Raw genomic sequence first — 26816 nt, 5'->3', positions numbered from 1 at the left:
CGGCATAAAGATCGGTGATAGCTGGGGACAGTTTAGGGGAGATCTGCCATGTATATGGAGAAGAGTAGGGGAGATCTGCCATGTATATGGAGAAGAGTAGGGGAGATCTGCCATGTATATGGAGAAGAGTAGGGGAGATTGCAGAGAGCCTTGAGGGACTCCGACCGTGATTCTCCTCTCTGTGGATCTGATACCGTTGAGTTTTATTTTAAATTTTCTGTTGTGTAGATATGATTTGATAAGTAGCACTAGTGGCGATGGAATACCCACTTCGTGTAGTTTAAAAATTAGTCCATGATGCCACACTCTATCAAATGCCTGAGTGATGTCTAGAAAAACTGCGCCAGTGTGTTGGTGCCATTCATACCCTTGGGTTATATGTTCGATAAGTCTATAAATTTGTAGCGTTGTGGAGTGATATTTCCTAAAGCCGAATTGTTCATCTTGAATGACATGGTTGATATCTGTTGCCTCTTGAACCCGTGTGAGAATAGCACGTTCGGCTATTTTACCTATGCATGAAAGAAGGCTGATTGGTCTGTAATTTATAGGAAACTGTATATTTTTTCCAGGTTTGGGAATTAGGAAAACGTCGGCAATTTTCCATCGTTGTGGGAAATAATTTAGCCGGAGGATGGCATTAATGATGGCTACTAGATGCATAACCCCTTTGCGAGGAAGTAACTTGAGTACCTTGTTTGTTATTCCATCTGGACCCGGAGCCTTTTTGTTATTTAGTTTTCTTAAAATCTCATATACTTCTGTTGGTGACACGGATTTGTTGTGAGATTGGAGTGAGACATTTTGAGTTATTTTATGCACTTGGGTGTGAATTGTACTTACGAAATTTATATCTGTATTGATATAATTGAGGCTGCATTGTTTTTTTAAACTGTCAGCAAATGCTTCAGCTTTTTCCTCGTCGTTGTAGACAACATTAGATTCACCTTGGATTGGAGGAAATGTAAAACGCTTTGAACGGAGTGATTTCATCATTTTCCACATTGATTGATCCTCTGTGTTTAATTGGTGAATTTTGATATTCTAGAGTTGGTTAGTTACGGTGGTCCTTTAGGGCGTATCGAACCTGGTTTGTTGCTCTATTAACTGCGTGTTTATCAGCTGGGTTCATCGTTCTCTGATATTGTCCTCTTAATCTGTTTTTCTTTTGGATAAGACGTTTTATATCCTCTGGGAGTTCATTTGATGGTGCACATTTGGTTATATTTGTTACCTGTGTTATAGCTGTCAGTAGTTGTTTTTCAAGAGTTTTGACTGCTTTATCTACATCTTCGGCAGATGTTATATGCGGTATTGGACCAAGGTTTTCCTGGAAGGCTGAGAGAAGTTGTTTCCAATTTATAAATGTGGTGGTGTTTTCCGTTAAATCTTGTATGGTGCCTAGATGTAATGTGATGGGGTTATGATCAGAACTTAAGTCGTTGATTGCTTGTATCTGATAGCTGTGTGCTATATTTTTTAATATAGCTATATCTAGTACATCAGGATGTCCGGTTGCTCCGTAATGTGTGGGTTCAGTGGGTCCTATTACTGTTATATTTCTTGAAGTGGTGTAAGAGTTGAGTATTCTCCCGTTAATATTTGACTTTCTACTGTTCCAGACTGAATGTCTGGCATTAAAATCTCCTGCTATAATCACTGCTCTGCCTGTATTTAGTATCACATCTAAGTCAGATTCAAGGAAGTTTTTATTTGGGGGGTTGCAGGCTCATATATCCTGATGCTGTTTGCGTTTTCCATATGTATTTCTATTCCTGTAGTTTCCATGTGTTCTGTTTGGGGTTTGGCTATTGAATTATGTTTTATGTTTCTTTTCACAAAGATGGCAGTGCCTCCGCCTCTAGCAAAGCATCTGTCTGTACGGTAAGTGCTATAACCGTTGATTCTGATTTTGTCACTTGGACGAAGATGTGTTTCATTTATGAGGATGATATCTGCTTGAGTTTCTGCTGCAAATTCCTGCAGCTTCTGTAATTTGATGGAAAAACCATTTGCGTTCCATGAAACAATTTGTAACGATTTCGGTTTTCTTTTAGACTTACCATTAAGAATTTCCATAAAGAGTGATTGTGTATGCCTTAAGATGATATCTTTGGCTTCTTGCGTTGGGTTGGTTTGTCGGAGTTCAGCAAGCATTTCGCCTAAGTGGCTTGTTATGTTTAGTAGGATAGGTTTGCTGTGATTGATTTGGTTTTGGATCTTTTGGGAAGGTTGATCTTGTAACTTCAGCATACGATCTTTCATTCGTTGTGGAGACTATGGTTTGATGGGAGGACGTGTGTTCTTGAAGAGGTATCTTTTGAGTTGTATCTTTTGGTTTTGGGGAAATGCTATACAGCCCCTATATTTTGCAGGGTGTGGTCCTCCGCAGTTTGCACACTTTGCTGGAGGTGTGCGGGGTTATGGCATTCATTTGATGCGTGTTTGCCACCACATTTCACGCAACGAAATTTAGCCTTGCAGCATCATTGTGCGTGCCCAATCTTCTGGCATCTATGGCACTGGGTTGTAGTTGATTTATGTTTCAATGCCTCAACTTTTATGACTAGATCACAGATGGCTTGGAGATTGTATATATGTTTTTGGTCTTTGCTTATTTCCACCATAATTAGGGGATAGGGTGTTTTATCAGCTGTCCGCATTTGGCTGACTTTAATTGGGTTAAATCCTTGAAATTGAAGGTCTGCCGTGAGGTCTTCTATTTGTAATGTTTCAGTAACTCCCCTTAATACTACTTTTAAGTTTTTCTCACTGTTGAGTGCAAAAGTGTGGTATGGCAGGTTGTTTTTGTCTAGAAGTTTGGTTATTTTTCTGTAGTCTGATGATGACGTTTTAGGTTGTATGCGTATCTCTTCTTCTGTGTTTGTGGCTTTCATGAAGGTGATATCTGAAGATTTCAGTGTGGATGCAACGGACGTCCAGTGCTCCTTGGCCCTAAGGATAACTGGGGGTACCCTTTCTTTAAATTCATTATCTGGTTCTATCTCTGCTGTTTTGGGTGTATCTGCAGTAGAGGAGATTTTCCTTTTCTTTTTTTTTTGACCGTTTGGAATTCTGTGTTGGTTTCCAAAAACTAGCGATGCAGCATCCTGTATATTCGTGGAGTGTCTTAATTCTGGTCCAGTCAACATACTTCCATCATTCAGGTCATCCATCCTATCCTCTGTGACTGCTGTAGGGGGGAATGTTATCTAACAGATTTACTTTCCCTGGCCAGTTGTCGCTCAATAGTTTTCCTAATCTTAGAAATTCTCTGTAAACTTCTTCGAATATGCTTTCATTGAGGGGTTTTGACATGTCTGATAGGAGGTAATAACTCTGTTAGAATAAAGTTTGAGAAATGGGTCCTAGAGCCCATTGTAAATATCCTGTAGATCAAATCGATCTACCAGCATAGGTAGAAAAATTTTGCACTTAAAAGTTTTATGAACAAAATTACTTACCGAATCTTAACCCAAACTCAAGACATTATTCGTCAAACTAAACGATATTACATTCACTAGGCTTTATACGACTCAGCTAATCCTAATCTTAACTCCTAATCGTGATAGTTACCTGGAATCAAAACTGAAATCGTCTTATCGTAATCACAACACTAACAAGCGAGCCGCCATCTATTTCACTTCCTCTCATTAAAATTCATTCTTTGTGATTAATTTTAGGTGAGAGAGATGAGTTTCATAAAATGTTGTGAAAATATTACCTTATTTTTTAAAGTTTTCGTCAAATAAATTTAATTATTTTAATACATCAATAAAAAGTTAAAAAGTATAAAATAGTATAAAAATTTAGATATAAAATTTAAATTAAAAAAAAAGTTTACGTATATCACTTATGAACTTATAGATTTACAACCTTTTATAGATGGTAGCCATATTTAAGACACTTAATTGAAGTAAATCATTCTTGTATCACTGGTTAATTGTACAAATCAAATTGTCTTTCAACTTTACTGCATTTTTAACATCGCGCAGGTTTTCTGCAAAATATAAAATATTAATCAATCAGATACAAGTTCACATGACATCATATTGTCATGGTGTCGAAATTGGTCGTAAATCCGACCAGTCTACCCCCCTCTTTGTATCTTCCTATATACAGGAAGATGATCTTCTTTAACTGATCACAAATTCTATCTACGGTTTTACTGAAGATGGTAAGCTATATTTAAGACAGTGATTGCGAATGAGTTTAAAGATGAAATGTTTGAGAAAATGCCAAGGATTTTCAAATGAAGAGAGGAAATACAGAAAATCCATTGGACATGAAAACACAACGTGTTTCGATACAACACACTTCTGTCTTGTTTCTTGCAAAATAAAAATGATCATTCCTTACCTCTTAGCATTGATAATTATTCAGATGTGAGACAAGATCGGCTTCATCTTCTCAAGACGACATTCTTCTTCAAACACACCCCACCAGTAAGTTTCTGAATCTCTTATAATTCGGAATCCTTCATTAACTTCTTTCCAGGACAATGGCATTTTTTTTTCTTTCTTGCAAATCCTAAATCCATTATTACCTTAGAATACCTTTCTCATATTTCAGATAACAGAGCATCGAGCATTTCTAAAAAAACGTAGTACTTAGTTTAATCGGTATCGGCCATCTTACAGGTTAATTCTAAGTTTTAAAGTAGCTTTTTACCTAATTTTTATTTGTTTAATATACTTTCGTGACTTCCATGATTCCTTCAATTTCCTCAACACACACACACACACACACACACACACACACACACACACACACACACACACACACACACACACACACACACACACACACACACACACACACACACACACACACACACACACACACACCAGTAGTATACACTCTGTATAGTAGTTAGATTTCTCTCTTCCTTTTGATTTTCTTTTAATTCTTTAAAAAAACTGTGGTGTGTGTGACCTTCCAAGAATCCATAGCCAGATTAAATAAACTCAAGACATAGCCAATGGCAAGTGTCGTACTCAGATTACACTTTAGAAAGTGAAAAATTTCTGTTTGAATGCATTTAAAGGATTACACGCTGATGTTTCAATTGACATGAGTTCAAAAATCATTTAAATCAGCTCAAAAAAGGGGCTGAAAGATTGTACACATAAAATGTACGAGAATGTGCTAAAATGATTATATAAAAGAATAAAAATAAAAATTATTTTTATTATTTTATTAAAAAAAATAGAATTATTAAGAAATTTAGAGCTAAAATAAATTATTTTATAAAACACCTTTTTTTTTTTTTTAAAGAAGGAAAGTATTTTATAATTGATTTCTCTGTAATGTTTTATGTGGTGAAAAATGAGGATTGATTCATTCAATCCAATACCCTTGGAGGGTAATGGATGGCAATACTGTAGCCAATGAAGTTCTAACTGAGGCTCGTTTATTGCTGTTACCCTCCTGCCATGATCAGAGCTTTAATAGCTCAATAACACTTTATTCCTACACTGTCCTCTACAGATAACGGGGAAGATGAAAAGCATTCTTGCTTCGCCCCTTTAAGCCAGTCCTTATAAGGACTATAAGAATGTTTTATGTATTTTTTATTGTTTTTTTATAATACAATAAAACTGTCGGTTCTAATTTTTCGAACCACCAATTGGTAATCTAGAGTTAAGTACTTTATTGGATATTTCCTACCCTGTGGAGAAGGAATTGACACGATTTCTTATTTCTTATATATCCTAAAAGAAAAAGATCAAATTATTATAATTTAATGAAACATGAGGATTAAAGAGTTTAAAGCAGTGTTTCTCAACGTGGGGCAATTTGAATATTTTTGGGGGGTTATTAGAAAATGATGTTGCATTCGTCACCTCATCGCTGATATACTCAAAACACTCACAATTGTGGGCGAGGGGGGGGGATATCAAAATCTTTGAGGCGTTGAAGTGGCGCATGATCCAAAAAACGTTGGGAAATCCTGGTTTAAAGATGTGTTTTTTCTTGTGGTTATATCAGTTGCTTTAATATCATTTTTGTTCTAGGTGTTTATCAGAACTTTTTATTCCCCCCCCCCCCCCACCTCGTATAAGCTGTTGGAAACTCATAAATGACATTATCCAATATGTTCTAATTCATTCTTCCAACAAATGGGACACCTTGGTAACGTTAAATTTAAATAACATATGAATCTTTATTATGGGATTTCTGCATTATTTATATAAACTTCTATTGAGTTTTTTTTGTGGGGGGGGATAAGAATACGGACTAAAGAGATGCAATAACAAATCTTTCTGTGATCCTTAATAGTGTTGTAGAGTACAACGTATTAAACATACTCTTCAATGATTAAGTTTTGTTCAAGAAATAATTTTTGAAATTTTGGATAGAAAATCTAAATGAAATGGACAATAGCAGACTGCCAAAATACTATGCGGATATAAAATAAACGGGAAGAGAATTGGAAGACCAAAACGCAATGGCATGAGACCAAAATAAGGACCCTTAGCCTAAAATTCACGATAAAAAGAAGAAAAATAAATTTATTTTAATATAATTTACGGTAACTTTTATTACTGTTATTATTTTACTTAAAAATTAGAATTATTAAGAAATTTAGAGCTGAAATAAATTGTTTTATAAACACCTTTTTTTTTAAAAAACGAAAGTACTTTATAATTGATTTCTCCATCCTATATTTTGTATATTTTATTGTTTTTATAACAATACAATAATGAAGTTGTCATGTATTAATTCTTCGAACCAACAGCGACATCAAATGACCCATTTGATAATCTGGTTAAGTGCTATATTGGATATTTCCTACTCTGTTTTGGGACCTCTCGACCATGTGCGGAGATGGTGCCAGAGTGGTATTATATACAATATGTAAAACACTAATAAGATTTGTAACAATTAGGGTTCGGGTGCTTCAGCTTAGCCCAAAGCAGCTGTACTAGAAACTTCTGATCTCGGTACGAATTAAGAGATGCTCTTTACAAACAACCAAAAGGGTATAGACAACTTTATCACCTGGACTTGTCATGGAGAATCGCTGACGACTGCAGTAAACATATACATCTGACATACAAGTAGACAAAAGGTGCTTGAGCTTTTTAATAAATATCTCTGGATAAAAGAAATATATATATATATTTTTAATATATATATATATATATATATATATATATATATATATATATATATATATATATATTAAAATGAAATTTATATAATTTTGCATGTTTCTTTGTTTACAGACTCCGAAAATCCTACTCCAGAAACCAAATATGGAACTTATTTCAGGCCTCCAAGAACATGGGCTCACACCGGAAGAAGAGATTTACTACCTGAACACAATCATAAGCATGCGTGCCCATAGTGGGATTGGAATGCGTTGGTTGGAGGGTGAATCTGCTAACTACTCTACTAACAAGGCCAGATGTTTCCATAGACATTCAGACAAATATTCAGATACTTAAAAATCCAAGAGCCTGTAAGAACTGATGCAGAGGTAATCACGGAATACGAATGCAAAATAGATAATTAGCGTTATAGCTATTACTGACTTCGCACATTCAACCAACGATCTGTTTGGCATTCATAACATTTTGCCATTACAGAAACTCAATTTTTATTTTTGTATATTATATATAAGAAAGAACGTGATAACCTATGGGAAAATGTATAATTCGTTCCTAAGATTTCTTTTGACCCTTGATTTTTTTTATAAAAGAATTAAGGTATGCCTCAGGGCCTACTTAAAGGAAAACCATGAAGCTGAAAGACAATAAAACGTATTCAGAATATAAATGTATTATTCTACTTCTTAAGTAGAATAATACATTTATATTTACATGTATTATTCTACTTCTTAAGTAGAATAATACATTTATATTAGTCTTTATTTATAAGAATTTTTTCTACATGGATCGACAATCTTCGATCCATGTAGAAAGAAGTCTCTCTAATTCAATCATTATAATACTCTGATTTCGAGTGCATGCAGGATGAACTTGAAGCAGCCTTACCATTCTCTTTATATTCAGCAGCTACGCTTAAAATTGCTCTTATAGTTGATTCACCCATTTTTGTGTTCTTGTCCTATCTTTGCTCTGGGCTCACATTGTTCATTTTAATTTATTATTTCAAGTTTTTCTTCCAATGAGATTACTTTTCGAATCATTTTCCCACTTTTTTGCTCACTAATTCTCTTACTCATGATGAAAGGTCGGAAAAGTACTCTAAAATAAAAAAAAAAATAAAAAAAAGTAAAGAAAACAATTGCAAGGGAGGCACGAGATATTTTCATCAAAATGTTATGTAATTAGCAGCGACATAAATTTTGGCTTTAATTTGGAACATAGTGTACATGGTATGCCATTAAAAATAACTTTGTAAAATGGTTTAAACTGGTAACTAAATTATTTCATCCTGGCGAGTGATTTTTTAAAATAGTTAGCATAAAAATGTATAGATCGAAAATTTTTAAAATCTGTAACATTTATTTTTAAGATGTATATAGGCGCACTAATCGAATTTGAGTACAGAAAACAAATGACGCACTAATCGAAAACGCACTCATCGGGGGCTTATTAATCAAGGAATTGCTGTATAACGTAATCTATGGTTTACTCTGTGGCCGGAACTTCTAGTAGTTCCCAAGGCAAAGAAAGAAATTTTTCATAAATCCTTCGAACACCTAGCGACAAGCAGTTACAATAAACTCCCAAATGAAATCAAATCTATAACCTCAGAATATGTTTTCAGAAAAAGATTGAGAGACTACCTCATGGGACTAAATAATCACTATAACTTACGTATCATGTCCAATTACGATTCTAATATATTAATAAATAAATAGCATGTTCTGTGAGCCCTCATAGATAGAGTCACTGGTTTTGCAGTGACTCTATCGCGCAAATTTAATTTTCTAATAACCAGTACGGCTTTTGGTTACTTTTTTTATTTTTTTTTTTATGTGTAACACATAAAAATAAATAAATTAAATAAAATATTGTAGAACTCACTAACTTATTTTAAACATTTTTATAAACTACGAAATTATCTGATAACGATTTTACTCTTCTTGTGTATATAAGGAAACTATTTTTATTGATTTATAACAAATAATCAGCCGAAATTAAATTTAAAAACCAACAGAAAATGTTGATAATATACTTGAATTGTATATTTATAAATATTATAGATATGTGATGAGAATAATAAACTTTGTCATTGTCAAAAAAATAATAAATAAATAAATAAAATAAAATAAAAATAAATAAATAAACAGAGTCCATCAAGGATGCGGTGATATCACTCTTATTTTGTGTCTATATACGAGGAGTTTCCGAAAAGTAACGGAACACTTTTTTTTTCTTAATAATGGTGAAAAGGAATAAAGATAAAAGAAGGTGAACAAATCTACCAGTTAATAACGTTCAAAAACACCGCCATTGCGGTGTGGCGCTACTGTCGCCTCTCAGCTAATTCCAGGTAAAAGATGGCGGCTACCGTGTGAGTGTAGTCCAAAACAGGTGTTTGCAAAGTTATTTGTTTTTTTGCAAGCGAATGTCACTTGGTGAAATCCGTTTTTTGCAAAAAAGGGGATTCAAGAATCTTTTTGTAATAACACACACACATACAATACAACAGTGAGTGAAACTCAAGCCCCACGATAAACTTGTCACCCTTATTCGTTCCACCAAAGATCAGCTCCCTCCTCTTTCAGTGGCTGGAGTACCTTGCGCCTGTAAACTGACTTATTCGGACAGAGAGGTAGATCAGCAATCATCCGGTTAGAAGAACACAAGTCATACATCTGCAATGACGATTGTAATCCTTCAATCTGGCCTTGCAGACCATGTTTTGGATACAACCCACAGGATCTCCTGAAAAAAAAAACCCATCAAGCTCCATCATAGTAAATTCAAAACAGAAAGACTGTTCTTTGAATCTGCATCTGCACTCAGGAATCAACCTAATTTAAACAAATACGGTTGCATAAAACTTCCCAAAAGGGGAACATTATCAGAGATCCTTTTTTTACATCCTAGGCCACCTGCAAACGCCCATAGAGAGTGCACCACCTAGATAGACTTTAGTTTCAATCACTGTTGTATTGTATTTGTGTGTGTTGTTACAAAAAAGTTTTGTAATCCTTGAAGATGTCTCTGCGACCGAGAACGAAATATTGGAAGCATTCAAATTAGTTTTAATCTTTTCTCAGTGCTGATAATATTCCATTAAACCTCCAACATGAATTCTTCATAGCACTTAAGCCTCAAAACACGGATGGTTCACTAATCACAGTCCCTCTTTCCAGCACTTGTAGTTCGGTGCATCCATTAAGCATGATGCTTTCCCACACCATAACCCCAGCACTGTCATATCTATCCATATCTATCCCTTTCAAGAACATTCTTGCAGTGCACTTTCATGCCGATCAAGTGTCGTCTAGAATCGGAGGAAAGACGAAAACGACTTATCCGTGAAAAGTACATTAGCCCATTGGTGTCTGGTCCAAGTTTTATGAATCCACAGCTGTACAATAAGCTGCGGATAAAGGGACTCAGACTATAGGCCTTGACGCAGAATGTCTTGCTACAGTTTGTCGTGATATCCCCGATATAAGATCGAGATATAAGCTGACCTGTCGTGGTGCATTCATTATGTTTTGCAGTTATGCTAAAAAATTCTGTCTTCATGCTCCGTGTTAAAGCGGGGGTGACCTGTTAGCAAATGTCTGGAACACATTCCATTGATTAGAAACGCTTCCCAGAGCCTGGATGCAACGCTATGTGAGATTCCAAACTTTCTGGCAACAGCAGTCAATCTGTAGCCTTCTTTAAGCTTTTCACTAATTCTTTACCGCATGAAATCATGTGGATGATGTCTTTGAGACATTACAAGAAATCCAAGTTTGCAACTTTATTCATTCGCGAAAACATGTATTTATACATATAAATATGAAATTAAATAGGTAACTTTAATTGTATATTACATATTATAGGAACAATTCGATAATATTATAATCACATTCAAGTACAGTCTGTATTATGTACGTAAGGATTTTATGAAATTATACTGGCACTTTTCTACTTTTTTGCAGCAGCAAATTTGTCAATTAATAAATCAAATTCTAATTCTTGTAGTACAGAATTTTCAATAAACATCAGTGACAAATTTGATAGTCGATCTTACCCCAATGAATTTCTTAAATAATTCTTGACAACACGTTTAAAGACGGAAAAAGATCTTTCTGCAGAAACATTACAAATAGGCATTGTTAAAAATTTTTTAGTGTTGTTTCTACATTTGAAAAGTTGATTGCCATCCGTTAATGATTGTTTTGTACATTTGAAGTGGACATGTGATTTTTTCTCCTTTTATATATTTTAAGAAATTATGTACACTGTCGAGCCTGTGTAGCTCAGTAGAAGTGGCGTTTGCACTCTACAGCGCTTGACCGCACGAAGAAAGGATTTGGTGGTTCAAATCTAGTCGCTGACTAGAGGAAATTTTTCTAAACCTTTTTTCGGCCGGTTCCAGAGTTAGTCGATCTGGCACGGGCTAGCAGGTTTTTTCTCCAGGAAACTCGGGTTTTTCGTCCAGTAAACTCAAGAAAATCGACCGTAGAACCCACACTATTTTCAGACATTAAATACGAGTGTTAGGGTTAGGGACCACGAGATGGCGGCACTAGCTTGCTGCCTTCTTCACTGCGTACCTATGAATCAGTGATAGCCTTGGGCCAGCTATCTCTCTGATTGGTTACCAGTGGAGATTGAACTGCCCACTCAGTCTCCATAAGTTAGATAGGGTAAACGGCCCTGCCAACTCCCTATACGAGAACAACATAGGCGTTAGCTGATGTACTTCGTCATTGAAATAGCTAATTTCAATATTATTCTTATATTTCCCAATTTAGAAATGCACTCGTTTATGTCGTCTTTACTCATATCGTGATCAAAAAATAATTGAAAATGACTTAACACATTAGAATACATATTAATTTTGGTGGAAATTTCGGTACTCAATCTATCACAAATCATATTATGAGTTTCTACGATGAACAATTTGCGACCTGTTGGAATTGTCTCGTTCGTGTTGTTTGATGCTGTATTTAATTCATCAAAATGTCTTTTTTGTTTCTTTCTTTATCTGGTTTATTTCATAATTTGTTTCATCAGTTAATAGATTTGCTTGTCGTTCTATGGTTTCAAAATCATTTCGTACATCCTTTATAAAATTATACAAAGATTTAAAAAGTTTTACACATCGCAACAAATGTGTTTGCTTCTTGAAGCGAAAGACTTCTGTTACTTATTCTTCGCAATAATCAATCCCATAATATTGTTAACACTGCAATTTCGTATTTATCGAAATATTTTGACGATGTTTTGGCTTGCAATCTATTATCTGGTTTTTCAAGTTCATTTTCGCCTATTTTAATAAGAACCGTTTTAATATGTTTAGAATTTAATCGCAAAGCAGATACGGTACCAGCTCGTGATGACCATCTTGTGTCGCTAATTCTTTTAACATGTTTGGAATTTGTATCTGCAAAATTGTCTGTAAATAAATTCCCTCGTTGCGTAGATTTAGAAAAAAAATTATATACGTTCTGTACGAAATCGAAATAATAAACAGCCTTTGAAAAAGCTTCTGCAGCAGAGTTTCCAATAATGTTGAGTGTGTGAGTGGAACACGGAATGAAAATTGCTGATTCGTTCAACATCTTAATTCTTGCTTGTAGACCATTATATTTGCCAACCATATTTGCCGCATTGTCGCATGTTTGGCCACGACAATTTTTTATATCTAAAGATAGAGCATTTAAATTGTTAAAAACGAGTTCCTCTAATTTTTTTGCGTAATGGTTATTTAATTGCAAAAAACCAAAAATCCGTTCCAGCACAGCTCCTTTACTATTTACATATCTCAATATAAAAGTTAACGGGTCTATATGGCTCACATCGGGTGTGGAATCGACGATCAACGAATGATACAGAGCTTCTCTAACTTCCAAAATTAATTTCTCCTTTACTTCAGTCCCCATTAAAGCAATAAATTCATCACATATCGTATGAGATAAGCAATTAACCTTCCCGCTTCCGATATTATCATATCTTGTTAAATGAATTTTAATAAACTCATCAAACTGGATAAATATTCTGTACAAGTTATAAAATTTCTCTTTAGTTAACACCACCAACACTTTCATCTTCTCTGTGTCCCCGAAATCCTAAACCCAAACTTGGTAACAACTTTACTGTGGCTACAATTCTTTTTAAAACATCTCGCCAATATTTTTGTTCAATATTAATCTGATTAATCAAATAAGAATCAATACGTCCAGTTATCGACAATCTTTTTTTTTTTTAAATCAACATTGAGGAAATATGTTCTTTAGAGCATTCATGTTCTTTCAATGCGCGTTTAAGATTTTTCCAATCATTGTGTCCTGTACTAAATTTAGTAATAGAACGTGTAAAAAGTTTGCAAACATAGCAGTAAATTATCTTGCTACTTTCTGAAAAAATAAGCCATTCTTGATATTCTTTTGTGCCATTTGCTTTTTCACAGTAAAAATGAACACTTGGAATATTTCAGCAGTACGTCTGATTTCTCTCATTATATTCAACTTTTAAAGATGTCATGTCTCCGATATTGCACGGTTTATTATTTATAAAGTAATTTACCATTTTCTCCGATATTTTGCACGGCGATAAAGCGATATCTTATGAAAATTATCGGAGTCTGGTTGTTTATGTTGATCCGCATCAGCACCTCGTTCTTTTTCTTCTTCGGCATTTTCCTCCGTGTCTTGCACATCTCGTTCAAGTTCAGCATTGTCGGTTGTTTCGTCATATTTGGCACCTTCTTCTTCCTTCGCAGAATTTTTTTCATTTTGTTCAGCGTTTTCTATTATGTTATCATTTTTTAGACTATCTTCTTCTTTTTCGTCTCGTTCAGCACGTGTTGGTTGACGATCTTCGTTGCTTTGAAATTTAGATGAAGATGAAGTCAAAAAAACCTCCAAGGAGTTTTTTAATAATTTTTCTTTTTCCTTCCGTCGTTTTCTTTTTTCTGCCCCGGACAAGTACGTTCGTTTCATGGCTAAAATATTAAATAGGCATATATATTCAAAACAATTATTTTATAAAAATAATTATTTTATAATTACAATTACAACAACCGAACCACAACAAAGGATACTGAAGGTTACAAGAATTTCATTGGTTCCTTAACCGTTTATACGGCCTTTATTTGAAGCGGTCGATTTGGAAAACAAAAATGAAAATAGAATTTATTTTATTATATAGTTACAGTTAAACAACAGTACAGACAGTAGTTCCAAGAATTAAGACAAAATTGAAACAAAATGGAATATTAGTTTTTCAAATTTTTACCCGGGGCAGAGCTGACTACTACCGGGTGCGTCCCCAGGTGGCGGATCGGGGAACAGCCTTCAGATATGGAGGCTAGCTGCGATATAAGCAGAGCAATCTGGCGAATAAGCAGCCGTGGACCAACAGCGACTGAGCTATCAGGGCGTGGGGGAGCAGAAGTGGCAACTCTGTTTCACTTAAAACCTCACAAAGTCCAATGACAACTCGGTGACATGGCGAGTAGTGCCGCCATTAAATAAGTACCTGCTGGGGTCACTGCCCCTGACATTGGGAAGCAGCATTGTCAGTACTGACACAAGATTGAAGCCAAATGATGACGGAAAAGCTTGTGATCAGAGATTTGCAGATGGCAATATGATTATGTTGTGTACGTCTGTAATACTGCGGAACAGAAAGCAAACGGAGAAACTACTGCTCTACCTTATCTCCAGAACAACCACCATGGCGAGCAAACCCTTACAATTGACCCCAAGTTCCCGGCGTCCCTTAAATGGGACAGGGGTGCGAAGAATCTCCGGGCTCAAAATGATGTCCACTTTTAAAATCGCAACTTGGAATGTCAGAACTCTGTATGAAGCTGGCAAATTAAGAAATGCCACAAGAGAAATGAAGAGGCTGGGCATCCGAATTTTGGGAATTTGCGAGACAAGATGGCCAGGATCTGGAAAGTGTCAACAAGATAATACAACAATGTATTACTCTGGGAATGATGAGAACAAACATCGACATGGTGTAGCTGTAATAGTAGATGAAGAAATCAATAAATCAGTACTAAATTGGATTCCATTTTCTGAAAGGATAATGCTGTTACAACTTAAGGGAAACCCCGTTAACATAAATATCATCCAAGCTTATGCACCCACAGCTGACAAAAGTGAAGAAGATGTTGAAGAGTTTTATGAACACCTAAAAGAGATTAAAAATCTAACAAAGAAACATGATATAAACATAGTGATGGGTGACTTCAATGCAAAAGTAGGAAGAGGGGGTGATGGAGAAATTGTTGGCGAACATGGGTTAGGCACCAGAAATGACAGAGGAGATCGCCTAGTCCAGTTCTGTCAGGAAGAAGATCTAACAATAGCAAATACCTGGTTTAAACTTCCACCCAGAAGACTGTGCACTTGGAAATCGCCTCAAGATAACCAACATAACATTGTCAGAAATCAAATTGATTATATACTGATAAATAAAAGATTCCACAGTAGTATAAAGAGTGCAAAGACTTATCCTGGAGCAGATATCTCATCAGACCACAATCCCATAGTTACAGAAGTACGTCTTAGATTAAAATCAGCTAAAAAATCACAAAAGAAGAAAAAGAAAATTGATGTAGAAAAACTGAAAGACCCGAACATAAATAAAAGTGCCAAGACACAGCTTAACCTGCGATTACAACAGATTAATATAGAAGAAAATAAAAGTGTGGAATCTCTTTGGAATAGCTTAAAGAATGCCATCGTAACAACAAGTATTGAAGAAGTAGGTTATGTGAATAATATAAAACAACAGGAATGGATGACAGATGAGATTCTTTCTCTTATTGATACAAGAAGAATGTACAAAAACAAAGACCTAGCCAGGTATAGAGAAGCACATAACATCATTAAGAAAAAAATAAAAGAAGCCAAGGAAAATTGGATGAAAAATTTATGTACTGAAATTGAACTGCTTCAGAAGAAACATGATCATTTCAATCTGTATAAGAAAATCAACGAAATTTCCGGAAAACTGAGGAAAAAGCAAATAGTGTCTCTAAGAGACGAAAATGGAAAAATAGTTCTAGAAGAAGAGAATAAAGCACAGATTTGGATAAAATATGTAACAGAACTTTTCAATGATACTAGACAGAAGCCTATAAATATAAAAGATACCATTCAAGGACCAGCAATCATGAAATGCGAAATAGAGAATGCTATACGAACAAGTAAAACAGGAAAAGCCCAGTGGACCAGATGGTGTGCAAACAGAATTTTTAAAATTAATAGAACCAGATAACATCAAACTTCTTGAAAAACTATTTAATAAAATATACGAAAGTGATGAATTTCCATCAGATTGGCTCAAATATACATTTATCAGTCCCAAAGAAATCCAAAGCGAATTCCTGTGGTGACTTCAGACTTATTAGTCTAATGAGCCAAACATTAAAAATATTTTTTAAAGCAATTCAGAATCGCATTTATAGAAAAAGTGAAGAAACTCTAAGTGAAGCACAATTCGGCTTTCTGAATGGTTTTGGTACTGGAGAGGCCCTTTTCTGTACCCAAATATTGATACAAAATTGCATAGAAAAACAGAAATCTGTCTTTATGTGTTTCATAGATTTTGAAAAAGCATTCGACAAAGTCAGACACACTAACTTAATAGAAGTCCTTCAACAAACAAGGCTAGACGAACAAGACATAAGACTAATAACAAATCTGTATTGGAATCAGTCAGCTACCGTTCAATTAGACAACATTACCACCAGTGATATTAACATCAAAAGAGGAGTGAGACAAGGATGTGTGCTCTCACCACTCCTGTTCAACATATACGCAGAGGTAATCTTTAAAAAAGCATTGGAAGAATGTCCAGAGGGAATCACAATAAATGGAAAGATTGTTAACAACCTACGATATGCAGATGACACCGTGCTAATTGTAGATAATATTATGGATCTCCAAAAACTCATTGACAGAGTATACATAGAAAGCCAAAGAATGGGAATAAATATAAACATCAACGAGACAAAATACATGATCATCAGCAAACATCCAGCCTCATCAATGAAACTGACACTCAATGGGAAAAATATTGATCAAGTGTCAAGATATAAATATCTTGGTTGTTGGCTTAATGAACGGTGGGATCCAGAAATAGATATAAAGACAAGGATTGAAGTTGCACGGCAGTTCTTCATGAAAATGAGAACACTATTCTGCAATAAAGACCTAAACATGGAAGTCAGATGCCGAATGCTGAAATGTTACGTGTGGTCTATTCTGCTCTATGGAGTTGAAACATGGACATTGAAGGCGACAACCATCAAGAAAATCGAAGCCTTTGAGATGTGGCTATACAGAAGAATGCTAAAGATATCATGGACAGAAAAAATTACCAATGAAGACGTCTTAAAATCCATTGGCAAAGCTAAACATCTTGTACAAATAATCAAGAAACAAAAAACATCATATCTTGGCCACATCATGAGAAACAGCAAATACCAACTTCTACAAACTATTTTGGTAGGAAGAATTGATGGCAAAGGAACTAGAGGAAGAAAAAGAATATCATGGTTTGACAACATCAAGACGTGGACAGGAAAGGGCAGTGCACAACTGCTCAGATTAGCACAAGACCGCAGTTTGTTCGCCAAGATGGTCGCTGACCTTCGATAGAAGATAGCACAATAAGAAGAAATTTTTACTAAAAAAAAATATATATAGTGCGGGCCTGGGGCCCCTAGCCTTGCGGGGCCCCAGGCGGCCGCCTCCTCCCCCTGTGCCTAAATCCGCCACTGGCTCTTATACCATGCATCCTGTACATGTTATGGGATGGTATAGAGATTAACGGTGATGTCACATCCGGTCGGATAGTGTGGATTGTGCAAAACAACGTAAGGCATTTGTTGGTACATTGCTAAGCGCCGAGTTTAAACATTATCATTTGATGAGAATTTAGGGCTCAGAGCGGAACAAAAACATCAAAAGTAAATTCTGCATGGGGAGAGAAAATTCTAGTCCTGATAATGTTGTTTTGAATGATGCCCGAGGATTGTTTCATTGCATTGTAAATGTGATTCTCTAATAAAGCTGAGATAACGATATTATTATTATTATTATTATTATTATTATTATTATTATTATTATTATTATTATTATTATTATTATTATTATTATCTGAGACTTCCAGGGAGTCAAGGACTCATCGAGGGAGGCTATAAATCCCCCAAACCAGTTGTCATACCTTCCCTTAAATTCATTCACACTAGATGCACTCACTATCCCTAAAAACAAACTATTTCACTCATTCACTGCTCTCCGGGAGAAACACCTAGCTCTTACCCCTGCATCCTGTACATGTTCTTGACTGCAAATAAATTTAACTTCTATGGAGGCCCAACCTTCCATATAACGAAAAACTTCATCAGACACTGTCCTATAATACCCATTCAAACGTTTATAGACCTCTATCATATCACTCCTCTTTCTCTTGTTAACCAGAGTCTGTAATCCACATACTTGCAATCTGTCCTCATAATCTAAATCCCATAATCCATATATAATCTTTGTAACTCTTCTTTTCACCCTTTCCACAGCTTCTTTATCCCCTTGGAACCCGGGAGACCAAATCTGCACACAATATTCCACGTGCGATCTTATCAAAGCCTAATAAAGAGGCAAAATGGCTTCCTTATCCTTACATGTCAAGGTTCGCTTCAACATCGCAATTATCCTCTGAGTTGTATTTGCAACTTTTGTTATGTGACCTTTTAATTTCAAATTCCTATTCACCAATACGCTAAGATCCCTTTCCTCTTCAGTTTCTTGAAGCATAACCTCGTTAATAAAATATGCCTCTGGAACTCTAATCACACCAAAGTGCATAACTTTACACACTAACATTAAACTGATAGCCATTTTCGTTTGCCCAAATTTTGCTGAATCACGGTAGCATCCCTGATTCTTCGCATCATCGGCAAACAATTGCATATTTGATGTTAGATCCTGTCAGATATTATTAATGTATAAATTAAACAATAATGGCCCAAGGACTGGACCCTAAGGTACACCACTGGTCACCTTACATTTGGCAGATTCTCACTCACTGTATACCACTTTTTGATATCTGTCTGTCAACCATCCCCAGATGCAAGTCAAGAGCTTATATATTCCAATCCCATATTCTCCAGTTGATGCAACAGCTATTCGTGTGGTATCCTATGAAATGCCTTAGAAAAATCCAACATTATCATAGTGTATCCATTCCCTTTATCCAACTCGGCCGTAACATTGTTATAAAATATGAGCAAATTGCTAAAACATGACCTTCCTTTAGTAAACCGATGCTGTTACCTGCAGAGTATAACATGTTTGTCTACCCATTTCTGTATGCGAGTTCTTACTAACTTCTCTAAAATCTTCACTACCACACCAGAAATACTAATAGGTCGGTAGTTAGACACATCACTTTTTGCACCACCCTCGTAGAATGAAACTCTCATACATTCCTGTGGTATGAAGTTATACAAATGTGTAAAAGCCGTAGCCAATTCGGCTGAACATTAATTTAGCAAATGGGCTGATATTACATTCGATATTACACTCGAGTACCGTCTGCATTCAATAAAGTTATTCTTCCACATTCATTCTTTCCTTTGCTTGCGGCATAACTATAAAATTCTTTTGGATTGCCTTTAGCTTGCATGCAATTTCTTTTCATATTCCGATTTAGCTTTTACAATACCCGTTACTTTCCTAGCCTGAGCTTTATATGTTTCATAACTCCTCTCACTCTTATTCTCACGATATTCTTTCCGCATCATCCACATTCTCTTGCCTTGTGGATCTCTTGCCTGATATGGTTGCACATCCATTTCACTCCCAACCTATTTATTCTTCGAACACCAGGGATACATTCAAATACCGCCTCATTCAAGCATTTTTCAAAGATTCCCATGCATTGCTGATATTTTTTCCATTCAGTAACTGATACTGGGACCAAAGATAGTATTCTTCTAAGTCGATCATAATTTCCAGCTTTGTAATTCAGCATGTTAACCGGATTTAATCGGAGCTTCAATACCAGTAGATATTTCCCAAGAAAGAAGAGATGATCACTGTCACCAATTGGTAGTAATATAGTCATATTCTTGACAGAGACCGTTCTGACGCTATGAGCAAATCAACATTCTTTGACCTCGAGTTCCTTCTTTCATATGCTGATGGAGAAAGTTGTCTCCCAACAATTCAATAAATTCCTCTTCGTTCTTATCATGAGATTTCTTTTCTACTCAATCAATGTTTGGAAAATTAGAGTCACCCATAATGATCATTCGTTTGGTATCCATAAGGCAGCGTTTCTTAACGTGGGGGGCAATTTGAATATTTTGGGGGGACAATTAAAAAATATGTTGCATTCCTCACCTCATCACTGATATACTCAAATATCAACTATCAGCGTTGAGGTGGGGCTTCAAAATCTTTCAGGCGTTGAGGTGGGGAATGATCCCAAAAACGTTGGGAAACATTGCCATAAGGCTAAATTGGCGATGCATTTCTTCGTCCCCCCCCAGGGGCGCACCTAGGCGTGCACGGGAACTGGCGATTCCAGGGTACCCGAGCTGAAGATACCGACTCATGGAGGCATAACCATTACATGTGGTTGGAAGGAAATATCCAACCCACCAAGATGCATGGAAAGCAACGGAGAACCATCATGCATACTTTTTCTCTTTCTCCAAGTAATGATGAACAAGTGAATATGGAATCAAAGCCTCCTGGAAGTTCTGGAGCTAATGTAAGGACACAACATAAGAAAATGAACCTCAAAGAAAATACAAATATGGGCACCTGGAATGTTGATTCAATGTATCAAGCAGGGAAAATGGCCAATGTGATCAGAGAAATGAAAAGAATGAAGATATCAGTTCTTGGACTCTCAGAGGTTAGATGGAAAGGAAAATGAGATATAACAACAGATGATGGATTTAGATTTATTTACTCAGGAGGAGAAGAGCATCAAAGGGGTGTTGGAATAATGTTGGATAAAAGGGTAGCAGATATGGTGGAGGGATATTGGCAGAGATCTGAAAGCGTGATTGCTTTGAAAATAAAGGCCAATCCTAGAAATATCCTCACAATTCAAGGATACCTGCCTACAACAGACCATACACATGAAAGAAGTCGAAGAGATCTCTCAACAAATAGAGGAATAACAGAGATATACTAATAGTAATGAAAGATATGAAATATATAGGGTGGTCTAGCGGGCCCTTGAGGCGGAGTTTTGCAGAAAACACGAATTGGTTTCAACAACATGAGAGAAGACTGTATACTCGGAGGGCACCTGGACAAAGAGGTGAATAAATCAGAAATCAGATTATTTATATATTAATTAACTCAAATTATAGAAATGTAATAAAAATGCAAAAACGTACCCTGGAGCAGACTGCAATAGTGACCATAACCTGCTCACAGTTAAAATTTTTTAACTGTGAGCATTCGTTTAAATCTCAGATTTAAACGAATAAATAAAGAAAATGTAATTAGAAAAATAAGAATTGATGGACTAAAAAGAAAAGATATCAGAGGGAAATATAAAAGCTGAACTAGAAAATAAGATCAGCAGTATTGATATTGATAGACCGCTAGAAGTAATCTGGACTGATCTAAGAGAGAAATTCAAGGAATGTGCTAAACGTCTTCTGGGTGAGGCAGAGAGGAGAGGAAGGAAGTCCTGAATTACTGAGGAAGTGATAGAAAAAATGGACGAAAGAAAAAAATGGAAGAATAAGAACAGCGATGAAGTCCAAGTCAAATATAAAGAGAGAAATAAACAAGTAAAACTTCTGGCTGAAAAGGCGAAGGAAGATTGGCTCAATCGGATCTACAAGGAAATGGAAATGATACAGCAGAGGATATGAGAAAGGTCTACGAAGGCTTGAACTTGATCTCAGGAAGAACCTTCCAGAACTACCATCTCTTTTACTTTTATTTTTGGTTTTCAATTACGTTTGTCATATTTTTAATTTTCGCTCCCGGGAAAGTGGTGACTCGCTCGGCAGGCGCAAAATTTAAGACTGAATCATCTCTTTTTGTTTAGATTTTAACTGACTTACCTTGTTGTTATTAATATGTTGATTACTATGTTCAGTACTTTCCTTCCTGTTCTTGTTCTGATCCTTTTTCTTATCCTATCTAAGTTTAGTCAAACGTTTTTCCATCTCCAATTCCCCGGTCGATTTTCTAATAATTTCTTTTAATCGAGAGATTTCAGCTTATCCTCAGATAACTTATCATCATCACTGAAGCAGCACTTTTGTTCATCAGGACAAACGCTCTCCTCAGTAGTAACAACTTGAGCTTTGCCCTGTTAGGGCAGTGTCTAAACCGATGGGTTTTCTAAAGTGACGAGTTTTCGGCGCTATTCTTAAGAGTAATAAAAACTAATATATGATGTGCGGCAAGGCATAAGTGTTAAGGAAAATCACGTATTTAAGCAACAACTGTCATTTGACGATGTCAGTCGTTAGCGATGTTTAGCATAACAAACATTTGCGAATGCTTTGACTGTAGCAGCGCTTCTTCGGTTACTACCTCGTTTGACGACGAAATGTCGCGAAGTATTTGCTATGAAAAGGGGCAACGCTCTTGCAAGTGATGTCAGCATGCTTTATCTGTCTATTGATCGACGTTGCCTCCTCGGACGTATCCATTCACGAACGCGTCTATGTGGAGTTGTGCATAATACTATGATGATACCCCACGAATAAAGTTATTATTACTGACTGTTAACAATTTTCTTCCCGATCCCTTTGGGATTTTTTTAAATTAAAAACTTGAGTAAAAGCAGAAATATTTTATTACATGAAAATTTTCCCTTCTAATTTTTATTGTTTTATTTATTTTATTTTACTTCTACCCCCGAAAAGTTGTAAGTCTATAATGCCATGAGTGAATTAAAGATTTTCTATTTTTTCATTTTTTTTCATACTTTTCTGTATTTTTTATTTATTTTTACTTGGTCCGGACACCCTGCTCTAGAGACGAAGGCATAAAACTTTATGCCACTTCAGGTCTCCAATAAGCTGGTAGTGGTCTCACACTAGTCGCCTGTTGGTTGGAGAGCGAATAACCCGAGCACTCGGCCAACATCAGGCCAGTTTCAGGATATTTCAAAATGAATGTTAATAATAATATTCTGTTATTAACATAATATTGGCATATTATTAATAGTATTAATAATATTTGACAAAAAAGTATGTTTTGTTTTCTTGCTAGTTTAATAACTTATATTATAATTAATAACTTAAATTATAATATACATTTTAGAACGAAATCTATTAGGCATAACATATAAAAATTATAGCTATTCATGCTATTTATGTTTTCTTTAGTTAATGCTTAAATTATCATTCCGCGATGATTACAAGGAATTTCAATAATGCTTTGGGCACGCGCGCACACACACACACACACACACACACACTGACAACGGGCGTCTTTTTCTCTTCATGAAATCTATTTTAATATTCACTGCATAAATTAAATTAACTAATAATTAATTAATTATTATTATTATAAACATACGCCGTTTAGGGGGGGGATAAACTGGTATTTGGCATCATATGATGCCAATCGTGCTCGACCTGCTTTGATTATCCCTCAAAGCAAGTTTAGTAAAATTCGTTCCAAACAGAATTGTAAAGGGATAGAATTATATTAGAAGGACAGCGGTCTCATATTGGTCAGTGAAAATCATTTAGCACTTATTGACATTCATCAACATCCGTGCTACGGTGGGATTTGAAATCACAGTCTCCAGATGGAGGGCAGTAGATGCTATTCAACTGAGTCAACTCAGAACGATAGGCTGAGTTTAATCTTTATAACTAGTCTGTTTCAATATTACACTCTCTACTATAATCAGGAGAGGGGATGCAGTGGAAGATTTCGTTATCGCAAATTATATGACACCTTTATAACTCACTAGAGGCTCAAGATTGCATTAAAAATAATATATATATATATAAATTAGTTTCCAGTACAGAGTTTACGCTTATCTGTGCACTTACGGCACTGTTGTTGCATTATCCCTTCTTTAGTAGAAGGGATAATGGTTCCATTTCTTGTCGCAGACAAATTACTCAGTATCTTGAACTCTGTCGTCTTAATATGAACTGGAAAGAAATCTGATCGTTGATTTCCTAGACTCTCAAGGTCATTCTCGCTGTGTAATTCCCTCATTAACAGTCCGTCTTTGTTCAGTGCTTCGCTATCGAGTTATAAACATCTTGCAGACGATATTTGACAGCATATATATCATAACATTGCGCATCTATGCACGAAAACATTTGTCAGTCATTGCTTGCCTCCTTAATTCAATTAATATTTTTCAATATAAAATGGAGAATGCGCACACGTTTTTTTTTTTTTTTTTTATATAATAGTTTTGTATTTCAGATATCAAAGTGAGACGTTAGCATTAAAAAGAATTTAAAGTCATAGAAACATTACAACTTGAAAAAGTTGCAACGACACCAGACTGTCATCTTTATTTATTTTTTTAATATTGTGATTAATATATTCCCTTTGGAATCCAGTTTAAAAGCATAATGGTGGAATATGGTAATTAAAAGAGTTATATTTAATGTTTTTAATAAAAAATGGAATTTAAAATGCTTTGTTTTTCTCTATTTATTTTTGTACAGTTTATTTCAGGTTTTCGTAACAATTTTTTGGATATCCATCATTCGGCGCTCATCGATTTACACTTGAAACCCAGACCAACACCCCCCCCCCAAAAAAAAATTATGCATTCTGATCTTGGCTATAACAAGAACGGAGCGACTGAGCCACATCTTCAGGTACACAAGCTGTTGGGAATGCAGAAAGTGACAAGTGAAGGCAAATAATAAATAGAAAAATAATAAAAAAAAGTACACCATACATTAGAAGTATCATTTTAGCATGCGAAGTACTTCTCTTCCTCTTTAAACCGAACTTCAACTAGCATTTCTGTTGACTGCGCCTAATTAAATTTAATAATTATTACCTAAAAATGTTTTACTTTAAAATTAATTCCAATTGATAACTCCTATTTCAAACCTCAAAAATTCGCCATGGAATCTAGTCATCCTTTAGTAAACCAAGATTCAAATCAAACTGCTTGTAAATCTAGAAGGGCTTCTTTCATTTTTTTTTAACTTTATTTTTCATATTTCTAATAGATTTTTGTAGCCTAAGTAATCTTAATTACGAGCTGTAGAAAAACTGCAAGTGCATCCAGATACCATGTAGTAAACACACTAGGTTTAATAATTATCAATTCGTATGAACTTAGGGTCCGCTCTGTTAGCCTAGTGGCCTTGCACTTCACAACCATATTCCTGGGGAAGGAGTGTCCTAGGTTCGATTCCCGTCGACGACACGAGGAGCTTAAGGATCTTCCTCAGTCATAGCCACGTAAGCCGGTCTTGGCGGAAAAAACAGCAAGGTTTTTTCCGCCAGTTTTTCTGGGGTTTTTCATCCCGCAAGCAGGCAAACTGGCCCCGTGAACACACACGGATTACAGTCATGAACACTACCCTTAGGGGATGCAGCAAGGAGTGACGAACCCGCCGCATTAATTTCGTCGTGAACCTCTCATTAGGGGACTCTACCCGTCCTAAATAAAGGGATGGATGAGATCAATCAATCAATGAACTTACGGAGCAACATGAATCTAAACGATATCAATCCAGCGTGTTGTTTCATTCTCAATCCTGGCTCTGAAATTGTTCTTTTACATTTCAGGCAACACAGCTGTCGAGAAACAGTTTTGCATTTAATCCAGCGTTTATTCAATACTTCAATGTGTTTTATTCTAATTCTATAGTCGTGTTTTTTTTTTTTTTTTTTTTTTCAAATTTCGTTTATAACTTAATAGTCTTCAGCATGGCATGGGAGGTGACAATAAATGAATAAAAATTAACAAAATTTTAAGCACGACATTGTTTAAAAAAAAAAAAAAACATGTACACGAATTGTCGTTTTTAGGCCCTGAAAGCAACCAGAATTCCTTCAACTCATCATCATAAATTTCTGAACCAAATGAATTGCTGTCTCTGCAAGAAATTCTCTTCGTGGCAATGATGATAGGAGCAATTTCCTTTTTCATTAGTTTTATTTGCGCATTTTTGCATTGGATATGTTGTAAATCACGCACCACCTCTCCAGTTACTAATCTCCCTCATCTACCACCATCCACGAAACCAACAATATAAGTGAATCTTATGTTAAACACTTCTATCTCCTTTCTGGCAGCTGTGCTTTCATTCAAAATGTGTCCATTGCAGGTTTACAGATTGCAGCTCCTTTCTACCGCTCGATGCTTGCACTTCTATACCACTTCCCACTGCCAATACCAATTTCGTTACACCACCTTCGTCGTCAATTCAGAATTCACCATACCCCCTCCAGCTGTCAATTGCAATTTTAACAGTGAAGATAATGATAACCCACCTTCATATGAAAAGACTGTGGGCAAAACGACTATCGTACAGTTATTTGAAGCACTCAATGTATTGCTTGTACCTTGTGTGATGAAGATTTCTATTTATGATAAAACTGTACGTAGTCGAAAACGCTTTGTCATCCTTTTTAAGTTACATCGTCTGGAATGTATATACACGCAATTAACGTGAGTAGTGGCGGCTCGTGGCTTGAAATCGTGGGGGTG

The 26816-nt window shown here is 35.6% G+C and overlaps 1 protein-coding gene across 1 annotated transcript; it reads right to left on the bottom strand.

The window, feature by feature from the left end:
• Positions 1-12316: 12316 nt before the first annotated feature.
• On the bottom strand, positions 12317-13201 carry LOC150109639 (zinc finger MYM-type protein 6-like). Its single transcript, XM_090402813.1, has one exon. The coding sequence runs from the start codon at positions 13199-13201 to the stop codon at positions 12317-12319; it is 885 nt and encodes a 294-aa protein (XP_090258939.1).
• Between the last annotated feature and the right edge of the window lie 13615 nt (positions 13202-26816).

The sequence above is a fragment of the Typopeltis vanoorti genome, chromosome 2, assembly GCF_054136105.1.
Source record: "Typopeltis vanoorti isolate ZY-2024b chromosome 2, IOZ_Tvanoo_1.0, whole genome shotgun sequence".
NCBI classification, from domain to species: domain Eukaryota; kingdom Metazoa; phylum Arthropoda; class Arachnida; order Uropygi; family Thelyphonidae; genus Typopeltis; species Typopeltis vanoorti.
The sequence above is the reverse complement of the archived record's forward strand: the minus strand, read 5'-3'. Positions and strand labels throughout refer to the sequence as shown.